Source organism: Miscanthus floridulus, chromosome 14, assembly GCF_019320115.1.
Source record: "Miscanthus floridulus cultivar M001 chromosome 14, ASM1932011v1, whole genome shotgun sequence".
Taxonomy (NCBI): domain Eukaryota; kingdom Viridiplantae; phylum Streptophyta; class Magnoliopsida; order Poales; family Poaceae; genus Miscanthus; species Miscanthus floridulus.
In genome coordinates this window covers 9,601,958-9,619,663 of record NC_089593.1, presented here as the reverse complement: position 1 = coordinate 9,619,663, position 17,706 = coordinate 9,601,958, and the positions used below count along the sequence as shown (strand labels likewise).

Genomic DNA, 17,706 nt, shown 5'->3' with positions numbered 1-17,706 from the left:
TTGCATGCTAAAATTCAGCAGCTAAATCGAAGGAATTATTCAGCACCACACTGCAAGAATTTCATCAACAATAGGTCACTGCCCAGGTTAAACACTGAGCCACAGTCCTGGCAATTCTCAACTCTCACCAGATCACAGAAGCCTCCCAACATGACTCCTTTGACAAATCAAATATTTGCACATTCATTATAATAATAAAGATCTTCCTTTTCTTTTCTTACAAAAAAATTACATATACAGCCATATTTCTTCCATGTTTTTAGCTCAATAGCATCAACATATTTCCTACCAGAAGCTTAAACAATTGCAGCAGGATACAGCTGCCAGCTAAACATAGCCGTACTGGCGGGACCGCAGGAGAAACGAAAAACGACAGCTTCAGCCACGCTGTTTCTTCGAGCTAGGTAAATCATCATCGTAGTGGCCGCCATCTTCCGCCCCATCATTCTCGCCCTTCTTCCTAGCCAGGATCTTGTTGATCTTGTGGAGGTCATTCGTGAGCTTCTGGTCCTTGTTCTGCTTCCTGGTCTTCCTGCCGTCCTGCATCTTCACCCCAAACTGAAAGGCAGCCTTCGGCATGGCTTCTTTCTGATCGTTGTACTTGGCCCACTCCTCTTCAGTCTCAAAGTCCCACCTGTGAAGGCGGCCCTTCGCCTGCTCAAGAATCGCATATCAGAACACACTATAGAGATGGTCCAAAAGCGCCGATGATAGAAGTTTCTGTATCATTCCACAACAGACGTGACCTTGGACTTGAGTAAACCATTTTAAACCAAAAAAACACAACTGCAACATAAGCGTTAGCAATATTCCCTATGCACCATTAATGCTATGCTTTACTGCTGTCTTTACTGCTCAACGGCAGCCTCTACTGCTGTCTTTACTGCTTGCCTGGGAACTATCCCAGTGTGTGCTGCCTTTAGTGTTGGGCGTCACCTGGGTTCCTCCCCTGGCTGCCACCCTAGTCTCTACTAGCTGTAGTTATCTTCTATAAGTGTACTCTGTAACGTTGTAACCTTGTCAAGAATCGATGAATACAAACAGATGTTCATCTTCTATCAATAAGCAATGGCTGCTATATCACAACTGAACAACAGAAGATGTACAGGCTAAACAACCAGAACAATATAATATCAGGACAACAGTCTTGGGGTTATGCTCAAATACCAGATTGAACAGTAACTAAAAAGATCTCAAAAAACAGCTAGAACACCTCACTATAAGTTTTCAGAATATTCAAATACTCCTACATAATGAAGAAAAATGATGCAGAAATGAGTTCTCAGTGCAAATCAATTCAAAAGCAAATGCAACATTATAAACATTAACTAAGTGATGCCTAGTCTATCCATTGCAACTTCACAGAAACCCATGTCACAAGCATAGGCTTGCACTTGCAAGGGAACTTTTGTGCATAAGATCTAAATCATTTCACTTACCCGTCCACCCATATCCATCTTCGATAAATCATCTTCATCATCGCTTCCTGCAATCTCATTATTATACTCCTGGTAACCAGGATAACACTCTGAGTAACTATCTGAAATAAAATTTGGATCTCTCTCCCGTGCATCTTTTTCCCTCAGCTGATTAAGCCTTTGATCGTCACGTTTGAAAACAGAACCTAAACCCCGATCCTTGTCTGCTTGAGTCATGAACCTCGGATCCTGGGATATACTAGGGTCAGCTAACACATCGTATTCCTGGGTGCTTAGCTGCACATACTGTTCCGGATAACCCAACTGCTGTTCTGCATACACAAAGCTTGACCAGTCACCTTGATATCCAGCAGCTGCCATCTGGGCTTGAACAGCATCATACCCGTTCTGGCACCAGAAAAGACACAAATATTACGACCAAGTTGAATAAAATGCAAATAAAACTAAAAACAGGTTATAGCACGCCATGAACATGGAGAGATAACAAATACACCGCCAGCCTCTAACATTCAAAGTGCACAGCTAAGTCACTTAACATTTATAGGCTTATACCTGCTGTTGCCAAGCTTGAGCAGGTTCAGATGGTGGTACTGGGCCATACATGGACATGGGTTCAGTGAAATTGGACTGCTTCTGATGGTTATGTGGTGATTCATCCATATCAGAAACAGGGCTCTGACTCATTTCCTTGTTAGGAACTGAATAGTCAACTCCATCTCCAACAAAAATGTCATCATCGTCTGCTCTTGCAACAGGGACTGGTTGTTTCTCCTTTCCATTAAAATTATTGTTCCGATGGGGTGGAGCTGGTGGTGGTGGCATATCCGATTGATGTTTCAGAGTAGAACCATTAATTTGGGAAGGTTTTACTGACTCATCATAGTCACCACTTGCCAAATTGCTCTTCCCTGCATTGAAGCAAACATAGTACATTAACAAGCAAGCACCTGAAGATAATTCTAAAAAGAATACTAGCAATACGATTGAAACAAAACTCATGCACCCTGACAAAACTAACTTTACTTTTAGTTCAGTTGTGCTGTCCCAACGTCATGTTATCATGACCGGATGTAGTAAGTAATATAAGTAAAAATGTGTTAGTTCTTCCAAACAAAACACTTTAGCATATTTCCTAATGTATTTACCATGAAAGTTCTCCTGTTCTCAGATTCTAACTCAACAAGATCCCTAGTATATTATTTATTCTCATGAACAAACCTTTTATATCTCTCTCCTTTTTCTTTTTCTTCAAGACCTTCCCTGATGATCCAAGCCGAAGGTATGTCATAATTTTAGCAATCCTGTCAAGTACAGAACCATCCACGCTGACAGTTACCATCTCCTGCAAAAGTAAGGTCATTAAGAAAAGTTACAAAACACTCCAACATGCGATATGTCATCATATTGTCAGAATACCTCTGGAACCAGGCAATCAGCTTTGCTCCTATGAAGAGTTGTTGGAATATCATTGGTTACTCCCTCCTCCTGATTGGATTATAAAAAGATAGTTACTATGATTTATAAAGAAAAAAGTTCAAACCCAAAATAAAAGGAGACGATGAAATGATACAACAAAAGTTGGAATACAAAAGAAAAAAAATCGACAATACTGGCAACTTCATGAGAATAAGCTGTTCTGGCCCACCCCTGCTCTATGTTCTAAGAAAATCTATGGAAACGATATGATTTCTTGTTTGTGATTCGTGGTTGCTATGATGCACCGCAATGACAAATCAAATTCACATGAACTGTAAATCATGCCATCAGAGATAAAGTAAATTAACACACTTGAATATAATGAAGCATAATAAAATCACAAGAGACAAGACTATTCAGTTCCCAAGTGAGAAATTCAGGAAATGATTGAAGTTCCGCACCCAGGTGATCAGCAGAGAAACAGACAATTTCTTATCATAGAATGAAATATAATCAAGCATTTCATATACTGCAAAAGGCAACAAAAAAATCATAGGATACACGAGTTAAATTCTCAGAATAAGAAGGTTAAAATATGAATATCTAAGTAAACCAATATATAAACATAATCTCAATTTCTCAGAATGGTTTGGATATTTATACATAATACCATGTCTGTAAGTATAAATGAACACTGATGGGTGATCAAAATAAAATAATGCATGCATCTGGTCATTTCTGTGGAGAAAAATAGGGAAATTTTAATACCTATAGTTTGTGATTTACAACACATGAATACTCTGAAATGTATTATAGTGAACTCCATTATGCAATGAAGCAAATATATTACTATAGGAATACTTGTAAGGGAATTACCATGTTGTAAATAAATGACATCCGACCAGGAAGAAACAATTCATTCTCTTTAATTATGCTTTGAGGCTTTATGATCCATTGGTAGACAGACTGCAACCAACAAAGAATGAAAATCAATAGCCATGTTGTATTAAACACTAACGTATGAAGGAAAAAAACTCACTGAAAAGTGATAAATAAAAAAGAAACATACCTTTGCAGTCGCAGTGCGGAAGGAGACTGACTGATCTTCTTTTGTTGCCCTGAACAACAAAAGTGAAAGATAAGTGTTATGTTCCCAAAGCACTAGGTGCATCCGGAGTAGAAACATGAGGCCGTTAACAAGTGTTGTTATATCTGAAACTGGGAGATGGATGGATATTATATTTTACATTGTAGCACATTATAGTTTACATTGTAGCACATGGTGGTGCTAATGATGGCAGGAAATGGTATTTGGCTGAGATAATATCTAGTTGCTTACACACATTCTAAATGGAACACAACATTATTGATTGTACAAAGAAAAAAGACCTTACACAAATATGAGTTAGCATGCCAGCAAACCAGTTGTGCACAATGGTTTCAGGAATGCTGGCAAAGTTATGTAGTACTACAAGTGATCCAAATGCAACAAAAAAAAAAAAAAAAAAAAGGAGGCACAACCCCTTTCTTAATTTACAGGAACAAGAAATTTATTCACATATAAGACTCTTCTAAAATTCAAGAGGAAAGAAATTGGATCTCTTAAATCAACTCAAACTCCAAAACTTGGAGCTAGCAGGAAAAAGTTTGGTCAATATAATTGAGTCATCATGGAAAAAAATTCTGTACTGACTTGCTTTCTGTACAAGTGAATAACTGAATATCATGCACATTACAGTTACTATTATCGGCATACTACAGCATTCAAAATACAAACTGCATACAGTGACTTTTTTCAACCCTAATCGATGTTATGATCATATATATAAGGTGAAAACTGTGATAACATGACATCAGGCTGGGAATTACCTTGACTTTGCATCCTTCCCATCCTCTGCCTCAGGTTTCTTTTCAATTTCACTCCGTACTTTGTGAAGTAGAGCATAGTCCAAGCCCTTGACCAGATGTGTATGCTCCAAATCACCTTAAAAGCATACAGTGGAAATGGAATGTCAATCAAAGAGCAGCTCATAAGATGGAAACATAAAGAGCGGCATATGAGACTCTGAGTCACCAGCCAATATCCAATATATAGTGTCACCTTCCCTACCTTTATTTTCTATTACAAGAATTCATGAATGACTGATTTCTTAGGTTAAAGGAACAATTTGGTGCTAACTCTTTATATTTCACTTGGAGAGAATGATGTTCTGAAACTGAGAACTGTAAGACATAACCAGCTGCACTCCCTCTCTCTCACGTGCGACAGCAGTGGTCAACCCTGCTGTCATTTCTAGTCACTGTAGCGACGTGGCAATAGGTCATGTCTGTTGTACTAGGATTAGATAGGAGTAGTTGGGGGTTGGAGTACTTGCCAACTGCCCTTGTACCTGGCAAGGTACAGCTAGAGTTGTATATATTCTATCCAAAGATAATGGAATACTTAGTTCAGCTAGCCACACTTGAAGCAGAGTTCGGCCAACGCTGGTGCTTGTGCTGTGTGTGTGCTCTGAGCTCACCCCCTTTCTTCAACCTCTAGCCTAGTGTGAGTGTGCTGGTGAGCTGATTGCTCACCTGTGCAGGGAGTCCTCAGGCCAACAAGTAGTTTCAGAGCCGAGGTGGGTGATCGCCGGCGATGGTGGAGGGCGACGGCAGTCAGGGCGGTGGCGAGAAGTCGCCAGGGCAGTCCCGGTCGCCGGTGTGGCGCGAGTTGGTCATCCAGAGGACCATGCGGGGTGTTGGCGGAGCCAACTGGCCAGTCCTTACTCACACCAACTATGGTGAGTGGGCGGTAACCATGAAGGTCAAGCTCAGAGCCCGACGGCTCTGTAAGGCGGTTGACCAGGGCACCGAGGATGAAGAGGAGGACTGCTCAGCGCTGGAGGCAATCCTGGCCGCCGTGCCTCCGGAGTACCGGGAGCCGTTGGGGTCAAAGGACTCCGCCAAGGAAGCTTGGGACGCCCTCAAGGGCATGCGCGTCGGTTCTGATTGCGCGAAGAAGGCGAAGGCGCAGTAGCTGCGGCGGGAGTACGACAACCTAGCATTCCGCGACGGGGAGGCGGTGGAAGACTTCGTCCTCCGGCTGCAGTCCATCATCAGCCAGCTAGCGGTGCATGGCGTCGTCATCGACGACGAAGAGGCAGTCTCCAAGTACCTGCGCGTCGTGCCGCCCAAAAAAGGGCAGACCCAGTGTCGGAGGCTCCCACGAGTGGGGTCTGGGGAAGGGATAAACCGAGACAAGCCTTCCCCCCGCAAAATCTGCAGAGAGACTGCTTCGAACCTACGACCTGGTGACTCAGTGAGACAGCTCTCACCACTGCATGACCTGGTGACCTGCGCGTCGTGCCGCCCAAATACACCCAAATCGCTCTCCATCGAGACGATACTGGACATGTCAACCCTCACGATTGAGGATTTGACAGGGCGTCTGCGGGCGGTGGATAACCGCATAGGGGCGACTGCGACATCGGCCGGCGGCAAGCTGCTGATGACCGAGGAGTGGGCGGCCCGGATGCGGGAGATGCGGTCCGGGGAGGGCTCCTCCAGCCACGGCGGCGACGGGAAGCGCCGCGGCAAGGCCCCGCAGCAGCAGAAGAAGAAGGACGGCGAGCCCCTAGGCAGGGACACTTGCCGCCGCTGCGGGAAGACTGGCCAGTGGGCCAAGGAATGCCCGAACCCGAATAGGAGAAGAAGGCTGAGGCTCACCTAGCTCAGGTGGACGACGACGAGCCAACTCCCCTGATGGCGGCTGCGGAGCACGGGAAGGCATCGCAGAGCATCGACCTCGATGAGCCGCGCGCACAAGTCCATCTCGGACGAGTGGGCGACGAGGTGGAGTAGAGGTGGTACCTGGACTCCGGCGCCAGCAACCACATAACCGGCTCCAAGGCGGCTTTCTCCGAGCTCGACGGCGGCGTGACGGGGTCGGTGAAGTTCGGGGACGGCTCGAAGGTGGAGATTCGAGGCCGTGGCACCGTCATCTTCCGGTGTCAGAATGGCGAGCACCGTGCGCTGACGGATGTCTACTACATCCCGTAGCTGCGCTCGAGCATCGTCAGCATCGGGCAGCTGGACGAGCGTGGGTGCGAGGTGCTGATCGAGAGCGGGATCTTGAGGATTTGTGATCGGGAGCGGCGTCTTCTCGCCAAGGTAAAACGCTCCCGTAATCGACTGTACCTGCTCGATTTGAAGGTGGAGCAGCCGGTGTGCCTGGCGGCGCGGCACACCGAGGAGCCGTGGCTGTGGCATGCCCGATTCGGCCATCTCAGCTTCGACGCGCTTGGTCGGCTAGAGAAGATGGTCCGAGGCTGCCCCACATCGAGTATGCAGGCGAGCTGTGTGACAGCTGCCTGGCCGAGAAGCAGAGGAGGCAGCCGTTCCCAAAGGCGGCCAAGTATCGCACGGCGGACGCCCTCGAGCTCGTCCACGGCGACCTCTGCGAGCCAATCACGTTGGCCACGCACGGCGGGTGGAGGTATTTCCTTCTGCTCATGGATGATTGCAGTCGCTACATGTGGCTGCAACTCCTGACGAGCAAGGACAAGGCGGCGGAGGCGATCAAAAGGTTCCAGGCGCGGGCGAAGGCAGAGTCTGAGAAGAAGTTGCGCGTGCTGAGGACAGATCGCGGCAGCGAATTCATTTCGGTGGAGTTCGCTGCGTACTGCGCGGATCAGGGTGTGATGCGACACCACACCGCGCCGTACTCGCCGCAGCAGAATGGCGTGGTGGAACGGCGGAACCAGACGCTGGTCGGCATGGCTCAATCCATGATGAAGGCCAAGAGCATGCCGGCAGATTTCTGGGGTGAGGCGGTGACCACGGCGGTGTTCATCCTCAACCGCGCGCCCATGCAGGCCCTAAAGGGCGTGACTCCGTTCGAAGCATGGTACGGGCGCAAGCTGGACGTGTCCTTCCTCAGGACGTTCTGCTGCATCGGCCATGTCAAGAAGACGAAGCCGTTCCTCACCAAGCTGGAAGATAGGAGCACGTCGATGGTACTCATGGGCTACGAGGAGGGCACCAAGACGTATCGGCTCTACGACCCGCACGGAGGCAAGGTGGTGGTCTTGCGCGACGTCGTGTTTGACGAGAAGGCGGCCTGGCACTGGGAGGGTCTGGGCACGGGGGAAGCTGGCGGCTTCAGCAGTACCTTCGTCGTCGAGCACTTAGTCATCCACGGTGGTGGAGACGCTGGAGAGGAGGTGCCGAGCACTCCAGCAGCGGTGCCGACCACTCCAGCAGTGGTGCCGAGCGCTCCAGCAGCAGAGCCGACCACTCCAGCAGTGTATCCGACCACTCCAGGAGTGGTGCCGCGTGCTCCAGCAGTGGAGCCGATCTCTCCAGGAGTGTTCCCAAGCGGTACAGCAGCGGTGCCGACCACTCCGGTAGAACAGGGAGGCTTGGGACCACCGATCGAGTTCACCTCTCCTCCAAGTGACATCAGCGAGTTTGTGGATGCCTTCCACGATGGCGAGAAGGTGCGGTTCCGCAGGTTGGATAACATCGTCGGCAATGCAGGGGCCTCAGGACTGGCGAGTCGGCTGCTCGATGATCCAGAGCCGCTTCTCGTCAGTGCAGCTCGCCCATGTTCGCGCTGGCCGAGCGCGACGCTAATTGGCGACGGGCAATGCTGGAGGAGATAAAGGCGATCGAGGAGAACGAGACTTGGGAGCTCGTCGATCCGCCTCCAGGATGCCGTCCGATCAAGATGAAGTGGGTATAAAAGGTGAAGCGGGACGAGCGCGGCGCCATCGTCAAGCACAAGGCGCGCCTCATCGCCCGCGGCTTCGTCCAGCGCGAAGGCATCGCCTTCGAGGAAGTCTTTGTGCCGGTGGCGCGCATGGAGTCCGTCCGACTGTTGCTGGCTCTGGCAGCGGCGAAGGACTGACGCGTTCATCACCTGGACGTCAAATCGGCCTTCCTCAACAACGAGCTGGCGGAGACAGTCTTCGTCAAGCAAGCTCCGGGCTTCGCCGTCAAGGGAGCAGAGCACAAGTTGCTCCGACTACGCAAGACGCTCTACGGGCTACGGCAGGCCCCGCGGGCGTGGAACACCAAGTTTGACGCCACGACGGGCGAGCTTGGGTTACCCGTTGCGCAACAGAGCACGCGCTCTACACGCAACGACGGGGAAGGAGGTCATCGTCCGCGTGTACGTGGACGACTTGATCGTCACCGGAACACGAGCAGAGGACATCGACGACTTCAAGCGCGAGATGGCAGATCGTTTTCAAATGAGCGATCTCGGCGCGCTCTCCTACTACCTCGGCATCGAGATAAAGCAGGGGAAGGACTCCATCTCCCTGTGCCAGCGCGCCTACGCGGAGAAGCTACTGGAGCGCGGTGGCATGGCGGATTGCAAGTCAAGCGCGACTCCCATGGAGGAGAGGATCAAGCTGTTGAAGCACAGCACCGCGGCGAAGGTGGACGCGACGCGCTACCCGAGCATCGGCGGCGGGCTGCGCTACCTGACGCATACTCGACCGGACATCGCGTTCGTGGTCAGGTATGTCAGTCGGTTCATGGAGGATCCTCGAGAGGACCACTAAACGGCGGTGAAGAGGCCACTGCGATACATCAAGGCATCGCTGGATCAAGCGATCATCTTCCCCAAGCACGGCGACGGGAGTGGGCTGCGGCTCACGGTCTTCAGCGAGGCACCCCCCAAGACCGACGAAGGTGAGCCAGAGCTCACGGTCTTCAGCGATGCAGACATGGCGAGCGACATCGACGGACGGCGAAGCACCTCCGGCATGCTAGTCTTCCTCGGGTCGGCTCCAATTGCTTAGCAGTCGCTGAAGCAGAAGATTGTGGCACTGTCAACATGTGAGGCGGAGTATGTTGCAGCGGCCACAGCGGCGTGCCAGGTGCTTTGGCTACGCCAGCTGCTGGGCGAGCTGACCGGCGTGGAAGCTCACCGACCAGCACTGATGGTGGACAACAAGCCCGCCATCACCCTCACCAAGAACCCGGTCCTCCACGACCGGAGCAAGCACATCGACATCAAGTTCCACTTCCTCAGGGACTGTGTCGATGGAGGGCAGATCGTCATCGAGTTCGTCGAAACTTGTCGGCAACTCACTGAGATCCTCATCAAGTCACTCGGGCGTCTTCGGTTCACGGAGCTGAGGAGGATGATTGGCATGGATGAGGTCTAGGCTTTGGGTTAGCAGCAAGATTAGGGGAAGAATTGTAAGATATAACCTGCTGCTCTCCCTCTCTCTCACGTGCGACAGCAATGGTCAGCCCTGCTGTCATTTCTAGTCACTGTAGTGACGTGGCAATAGGTCATGTATGTTGTACTAGGATTAGATAGGACTAGTTGAGGGTTGGAGTACTTGCCAACTGCCCTTGTACCTGGCAAGGTACAGCTAGAGTTGTATATATTCTATCCAAAGACAATGGAATACTTAGTTCAGCTAGCCACACTTGAAGCAGAGTTCGGCCAACGCTAGTGCTTGTGCTGTGTGTGTGCTCTGCGCTCACCCCCTTTCTTCAACCTCTAGCCTAGTGTGAGTGTGTAAGTGTGCTGGTGAGCTGATTGCTCACCTGTGCAGGAGTCCTCGGGCCAACAAGAACATCAAGCATTACCAATTTACCAAATTTATAAGACTATGTTAAACAGCTCTCATTTTTACAGAAGTCGTGATTCAGACAGCTCAAGCACAGGTATGCCCACTTGTTCATACACATAAAAAGCAGTACAACACAGAAGTAAGACATAGACATGCCAAAGGGAGTTTTGCCACAAAAAGGAAATTATCTCCTTATAGAAAGTATAGAATCATAACCAACCTCCGAGATATTTGCTTTTCTCAATTGAAATCTTATGAGCATCTGCCAACCTGTGACACAAATATTGCAGAGATTAGGATTCCAGAAAAAAATGAAATAAACTAAGCACAAATGGAAGTGTTGCATAAATGAACATGTGATCTATTACCTCAAATCAGTCCCAGGAGGTGCCACTGCATGAAATGAACCAAGTTCTGTAGGTTCATAATCTGGGTTTTGATCTTCACGACGCTCCTTAGCACGATCACGATACCTGGGTGTCTCTGGCTCTTCTTTTTTCTCCTCTCTGAATGGAAAACAAGAGATATTTAGGTTCGCCAAATCACTTATACAGTAAATAACATGAGTCCTAGTTTGCATCTAATTTTCCTTTATCAGTTACTACTTTAACATGATTACAGGTTCTGATACATATCCTAGAAGGCTAAAAACGTGAACGGATTATATCCAAGACCATAGTCCCTGAGTGTGGGATCCTGAATATTTTCATAGCTCCCTTGCTTTAGCACTTTAGCCATTTTAATGCAGTTCCTCTGCAGCAACAGCTTGTGACATGTATGCAAAATAGAATTCCACAGAGATGGATAGTGTATTAGAGAGACAAACAAAATGGCGGCTATTTGAGCTTTTACAAAGGAGTGCAAGTAACAGTGAATCACCACCAAAGGGTGAAGGTAAATCCAAGTAATGTAGCAGATGGACTAGGTGACTAGAATGTTAAGCTACAACAACAACCGTGGATGCATTAAGTTCCAGGCATTCATGTAATCGTGCTACAACAGTAAGAAATTAACGGTAGCATCAAGAGCTGTGGTTTCACCGACGAAATTTTCTGCATAATAAGTTTCAGACATATGAAACACAAATAAGTTGTCCCCTTTCCAGTCTCATTCAAAAAGCTGTTTGCATGAACAAAAAGACAGCTATCATTGGGGGGACAATTTGGCAAGAACTAACTGCAATAGGTTAGAGACAGCCCTAATTCTTCTTCTTTTTTTCGAAACGAACGAGCTCTAATTCTACTGTCCAATCCCGAAGCACATGGCACTAAGAAATGTGCAGAACAAATGAAGCAAATGTGCTGTGGAGCGCTTACTTCCGCCGCATCATCTTCTCCTTATAGTAGTTCTTCTTCGACGACATCTTCTCTCCCTCTTCTGTATCCCTAGAATCATTCGGTAGGGGAATTAGATAGAACCTCGGCGCAAAAAAATGTAGGCGCGGCTCACAGACTCGCCCGGAGACTCGGTCTTAGGGTACCTGCTCACAGTAGCTACGGCGGCGGAAGATGGGAAGGAGCGAGGCAACGGAGCTTGACAGACGGGAGGCAGACGGCGCCGCGGCGAGAAGCGGAGTGGCGGAGGCGAGCCGGGATGCGCCCGGTGGGAAACCCGAGCGGCGGTGGAAGACGAGACGGAGGCACCGTTCGGGGGCTGGAGAAGCGGCGGGAGACGGACGGTGCGGCGGTGCCGGAGTGACTTTTTCGATTTGGCCCTCGGATTCCGCTGGTGTTTGTCTGCGGCTGCACGGGACAGGACGGGACGAGATCAGGATCCTCTGTATCGACGAGATCCGACGGTCCAAATCAAGACAAGTGAGAAATGGAATATATACATCTGACAAATTTGTTGTTCATATATATAAAAACCATACGTGCAATATCTATATCTATACTATAGTATTAGTATTAGTATTTAGTATTTAGTATTTAGTATAGAGAGCGTGCAAGCCGACAACTTCCGTCGCTCTCACAGATCACTGTTACCGGCACAGTCAACGTGCGATGGTTTCTGTGGTGAACAGCAACGGATTTTCTGTGAATAGTACCGGGTTTCTATGAACAGTAACGGGTTACTTTAAACAGTACTTTACCCATTAATAAACAGTACGAACCTGTTTTTCTTTTTTTTTTCAAAGACGCAATATAAACCTTTTTCCCCCACTATTACCCGCGCAAAGCGCGGGGTTACCTGCTAGTTTTACTTTGTTTTCAAACCCGTATTAACAAGAAACGGGGAGGCGTGCTTTTTATTTTTTACTTTTTCGCTACAAGGACAGACACGACCACCTCCACAGCTCCACTGACCATCCAAGCGATTGCTTTTATTTTTAGATTGTATGGAGTTTGGTTTGCCGAGGGATCGGAGGACCGGCTGTTCCGTTGCCCGTTGGCAGCGACGGTGGCGCAGCGTGTTTGAGCAGACGCCTGTCGCATAATAGCCGCCGCCGCGGCAGTTGGAAGCACCCGTGTACACGCCGAGGAAGAAGCTTGTTTGTGGTTGAGGAGCGTCTACCTAGGCCGGTTCCTCGGGAAGACAGAAGGAAGCCAACCACAACTGCACGGAGTGCCACAGTTCGCTTGCTACCATTGGCTGATTCGTCGTGAGAGAAAGAGAAAAATATTATTTATTAACTAAAAAAATATAACTTATAAGCCAAACGAACAAGACGTACATCTTCGGCTGCAGGAACGGGAAGCATGCCCGTGTCAGAGGGAGCAGCAGGTCAGGAACCGGAAAAGCAACAGGATGATCCAGCGCAGCGATAAATAAACAATACCAATCCCTCTCTGCTCTGCCCGGAATCGGATCGGATCGACCAAGACACAGATTAGCAGCAGTAGCTTGCTCATCTGTTCCAACAAGAGTTGCGATCTGAACGAGCAGCTTTACCTTCCCTTCAATGTCAAACCAAAACTAAGTATTATCAAGAGAGAAGCACAGTGCCATTTACGCAAGCATGGGGCATTAAGCATGTAGATGGGCTCTGCCTAGCACTCTTTTGGGAAGCCATAAAACATGTACAACTGGTTCCATACTTCCATATCAAATTCCGCTGGCAAAAATAACCCAATGGGAGGCCTAAGCAACATAGAGTTCTGCCTACTTTTTCCATGTCAAAGATAAAACAGAGCAACACGGCGGTAACTTCTCTCATGCAAGTCAATTTCCTCAAGAAAGATGAACAATCTTCTTGGGCAGAAGGCCAGAAGCACACTGGCTGGAAAACCGAATCAGTCTTTTGCGTCCATGATTCCACCTGACGTAACCTGGAAAACGTGCTATTGGTCAAGGGAAACAAGCTACATGGCAGCTAGCACTTGGCAATTTGTATCATCTAAAACATTCGCTCATGGCAGCTAGCACTTGGCACGTAAGGTTCACTATCACTAGAGTTTGCTACGCAAGTTAAGCAAGGCAATAGCTAGATTTTAGCAAGCTATGAAAGTAAGGCGATCATTAGCGCAAGCAGTAAACATGGACCATCAAAGCAAAAGGAAAAGGATATAGCTTCTCCTTCAGGAAGGTTAGGGGCATCGAAGATCTTGCAGACACGCTGCTCGCCTTTGCCTTTCCTCAGCATTTATCTGATTGTGGCAGCATGTGCCATCACATGGCCGCCTGCTGGTTTCTTTGGATCGGTTATGAACATGCCGCCACCTGGATCAGCAATCACTGGAACACAGAAGGGGCACAGCATTGGGATCCATCCCAAATCTCTCAGCAATTGGCACAATGCGTTCAGGTCGGCTGAAAACTCATTAAGGAAACAATTTGGAGATGATAGAGATAAATACAAACTCTTGAGAGAAACAGCTTGACAAATTACTCATGAAATTCCAAAGATACAATGTTCCCTCAGTGTCAATGTAGGCAACCTTCCCATTCCCCCCATGCATGTGGATTGGAAGCTGCATTTTCATCAATCGGAAATAAGAAAGTAATTCTGTTGCTTCTTTGTTTCCTCAAATTCTATTGCTTCTATATTTACGTGCTATCTACAAAATTTGATATGGGGGATGAACCTGAGTGGAGACACATAGGGTATGAGCCAACTGGGTCTTCCCTGACCTGCAAGACAACCCCAGATGTCATGTATTTCAAACTAAAAAGCTAGAACTGAACTTACAAAAGCACATCATAAGTCAACATTCACTGTGACTAATTGGTTATTCTTAGTAAATACTTAAGAATTTCTTTCATGTAAGAGGTTTGTGCGCGATTGTGTGTTGTATACAATGGCAAATTATTCCCAGTCCCAGCAATAGTATACAAGAATTGTTTCATATACTGTTCAATTTAGAGAAAACAGAGATCCCACCTTAATTTCATTGTCATTAACGAATCACTTCACATCAAGAAAATGGCAAGAAATTGTATTCATGTGGTTAAGTTAGCAAAGCAAAAGCATGATGATTAGAAACTATAAGATGCACTGCTAGTGCTAGCAATACCTCTGGAAGATGAGACAACAGAAAAAGGCAGTACAAGAGGGTTGGAAAGGTTGTATCATCGACCTAAATACACTAATACATAACTGAGCTAGGCCTAAATACATTTATTACAAGTGTGACCCCATATCATAACATTCTATACACGTAATATGGCTCCTCAAGCAGAACTTCAGAGAAAAAGAAACAACAGGAACAAGAAAATCAACATACCGGAATTCCCCGAATGCCTCTGTGATGCAAAGTGTTTCAATCCCTCCTTCAAAATTTAAACATGTCCATCTATTAGACTAATATGATGGCATGACTGATCACACAACAGATTTCAGATATATTACCGCCAAGCAGCTCATCAAGTGCCTGGCTCCCAGTTGTAATCCGAACAACAGACTTCCGCTTCAAATAAGCCAAAATAAATCAAACAGCCTTAAAGGACAATGCATATGAGAAGTACTCCCTCCTTTCCAAATTATAAGTCATTCCAACTTTCTTGGAGGGTCAAAGCATCCTAAGTTTGACCAAATTTATATAATAAAATAATAACATTTATAATACCAAATAGGTATCATCTGATTTTTCATTAATTATATTTTTATAGTATACTTATTTGATGTCATGAATCTCTGTAATTTTCTCTATAATTTTGGTCCAACATGAGAATCTTTAACTCTCCAAAATAGTTGGAATAACTTATAATTTGGGACGGAGGGAGTAATTAAAAGTGCTCAACTAGATTCAATAACTGAACAACCTTTGTCAGTTAGTTTACATACTACAAGCAGTCAAGCATTAGTTATCACTCATCAGACACACCAAACTGGTAAACCATACACCGATTAGTAGCTTAAATGCAATTTTCTTACCTTAAGAAGGAGATCATTTCCTGTCATGACGCCCTGGTTCTGTGACAAACAAACAAGAAGAGAATTTGAAGATACTATATCATACAGAACTAGTTGCGTGGAAGTTTAGTAAGCAAAACCAACTTAAAGGATCAGACCAGAAGTTTTTCAGCTGCCTCGCAGATCTTATCAACTTTTGCTTCAAATAAACCTTTGATTCCTGTGAGGTTCTGCAAGATGATCCATAAATTAGAACAATATTTTTTTTGAAGAACCATAAATTAGAACAATAGCGATAAGTTCAGAATATTAGAATATTGAACAAATGAAAGCAAGCATGCAAGTGCCACAAACAAGATATCAATTTAAGCACTGTGCAACAAGAATTCAGACAGACAGAACAAAGATTTGGGTATCGGGATGCATAGTTCAGAACCTTCTTGGTATGCATCATTAGGCCATTGCAAGTGTAAATCCCTGCATCCTGCAGCTTCTTCACGTCTCCTGCATTTATCCCCTGAGAGATCACTGTGCCAAACAGAAGCATTCAACACAGATTAGCTTGAGCGCAGGAACTATATATGCTGAGAACTCAAATTAATAGCATTGGACACAAATAGAAAATACAAGGCAACGTGAATCCTGTTTCCCAACAAAACATGAACCCAAGCCTAAAACGCTGAGTGCCGAAGTGCAACGGTAGCAGTAGCACACACTGACTAAAACGAACTAACCGCAGAATTTCAATCAAACGTGGGGAAAACTAACCCATCAATTTAGCCACAACGCATCACTAGTTTATTCCCAAAACTCTAGAAATTTTTGGGGAATCGGAAGGGGCGCAAAACCCCATCACGCTCAAATCACACCAACTTCACTTCGAAGCCGCACCAATACAGACCGAAATTCCCGAACCCAAAAGCGAAACAGCAGATGGCAGAAGCGATCCACCATGCTCGGCGACTGGAGCATCGATCGATCAAGGTACGACACAAACGGAGATAATAATTGCTAGAAAAAAGTATTCACACAAAAGTCTCAGGATAGAACGAGCTAATTTCGAATTCCACTGCACTTCACTGATCATTTTGACAGAGTGAGGTCGTGAACTCAGACTGAGGCTAAATTCAGACCAATCTATGCAGAAGCAACGGTAGCACACACTGATTAAAACGAACTAACCGCAGGATTCCGAGCAAAGGTGGGGAATACTAGAACCCCACGAACTCATGCCATGATCAGCAAAACCTCAACTAATTTTGGAGGAATCAGAAGGAACGCAAAACTCCAACTAAGCGCACCGAACAAAAACAAACAAATGCCGACCCCAAGCACAAATCGCACCAAATTCACTTTCACCAACTCGGATCGAAATTTGCGAACCCAAAAGCGAAACGTCAGAAGGCGGAAACGATCCGCCCGCCGTGAAGGCGACTGCAGTGCAGCATCGGTCAGGGTGGTAGGATAGGAAGCCGCGCGCGCAGAAAAGTAATGCGGGAGGCGAGAAGGGAGGTGAGAGGGCGCGACGTACGCTTGTCGATGGACTCCAAGCACTCCTCAAACAGATTGACAGGTGCGGGTGTGCGTGATAGAAATCGGATGGTAAAATAATGCACATAGATAGTGATTTAGATAAGTTTGGGTCGTTTAATTGACGTAATACTCTATATCATGTGTCTTTGTTGTATTGTATTGAATATGAGGTGTATGTAGATATTGACTAGAGGACTCCTGCATCTCCTTATATACTTTGGAGAGGTTTGGTTATAAGCAAAATATTCTATTTGGTATTATACAATATCTTGCGGTGCACGTCGATCAGTGCTGTGTATGTCTTAATCTTGTGGGCTGGGGCATCTCTGATTGTGTGGCTCATGTCTTGTCTTATGGATACTGGGGATCATATCCCCATAGCTAGTCCCCGAGCGTCTTATATCCTTTGAGGAACGCTGTCTTGAAAGTCCGAGCACTTTGACGTGAAGCC

General features: G+C 46.7%; 1 protein-coding gene across 2 annotated transcripts; it reads right to left on the bottom strand.

Moving 5' to 3' along the window:
• Positions 1–164: 164 nt before the first annotated feature.
• LOC136504628 (suppressor of mec-8 and unc-52 protein homolog 2-like) lies at positions 165–12,169 on the bottom strand. 2 transcript variants are annotated; one of them, XM_066499582.1, is made up of 12 exons: positions 11,910–12,169; positions 11,746–11,814; positions 10,798–10,935; positions 10,650–10,699; positions 4,725–4,839; positions 3,925–3,973; positions 3,732–3,821; positions 2,856–2,924; positions 2,658–2,781; positions 1,992–2,347; positions 1,440–1,826; positions 165–654 (listed from the first exon to the last, which is right to left on the bottom strand). In XM_066499582.1, exons 2-12 carry the CDS (start codon positions 11,790–11,792, stop codon positions 379–381), a joined length of 1,701 nt encoding a protein of 566 aa, XP_066355679.1. In that variant the 5' UTR covers positions 11,793–11,814; positions 11,910–12,169; the 3' UTR covers positions 165–378. The 2 variants fall into 2 exon arrangements, with proteins under 2 accessions (XP_066355679.1, XP_066355680.1); XM_066499583.1 differs by having other exon boundaries at positions 11,746–11,806.
• Between the last annotated feature and the right edge of the window lie 5,537 nt (positions 12,170–17,706).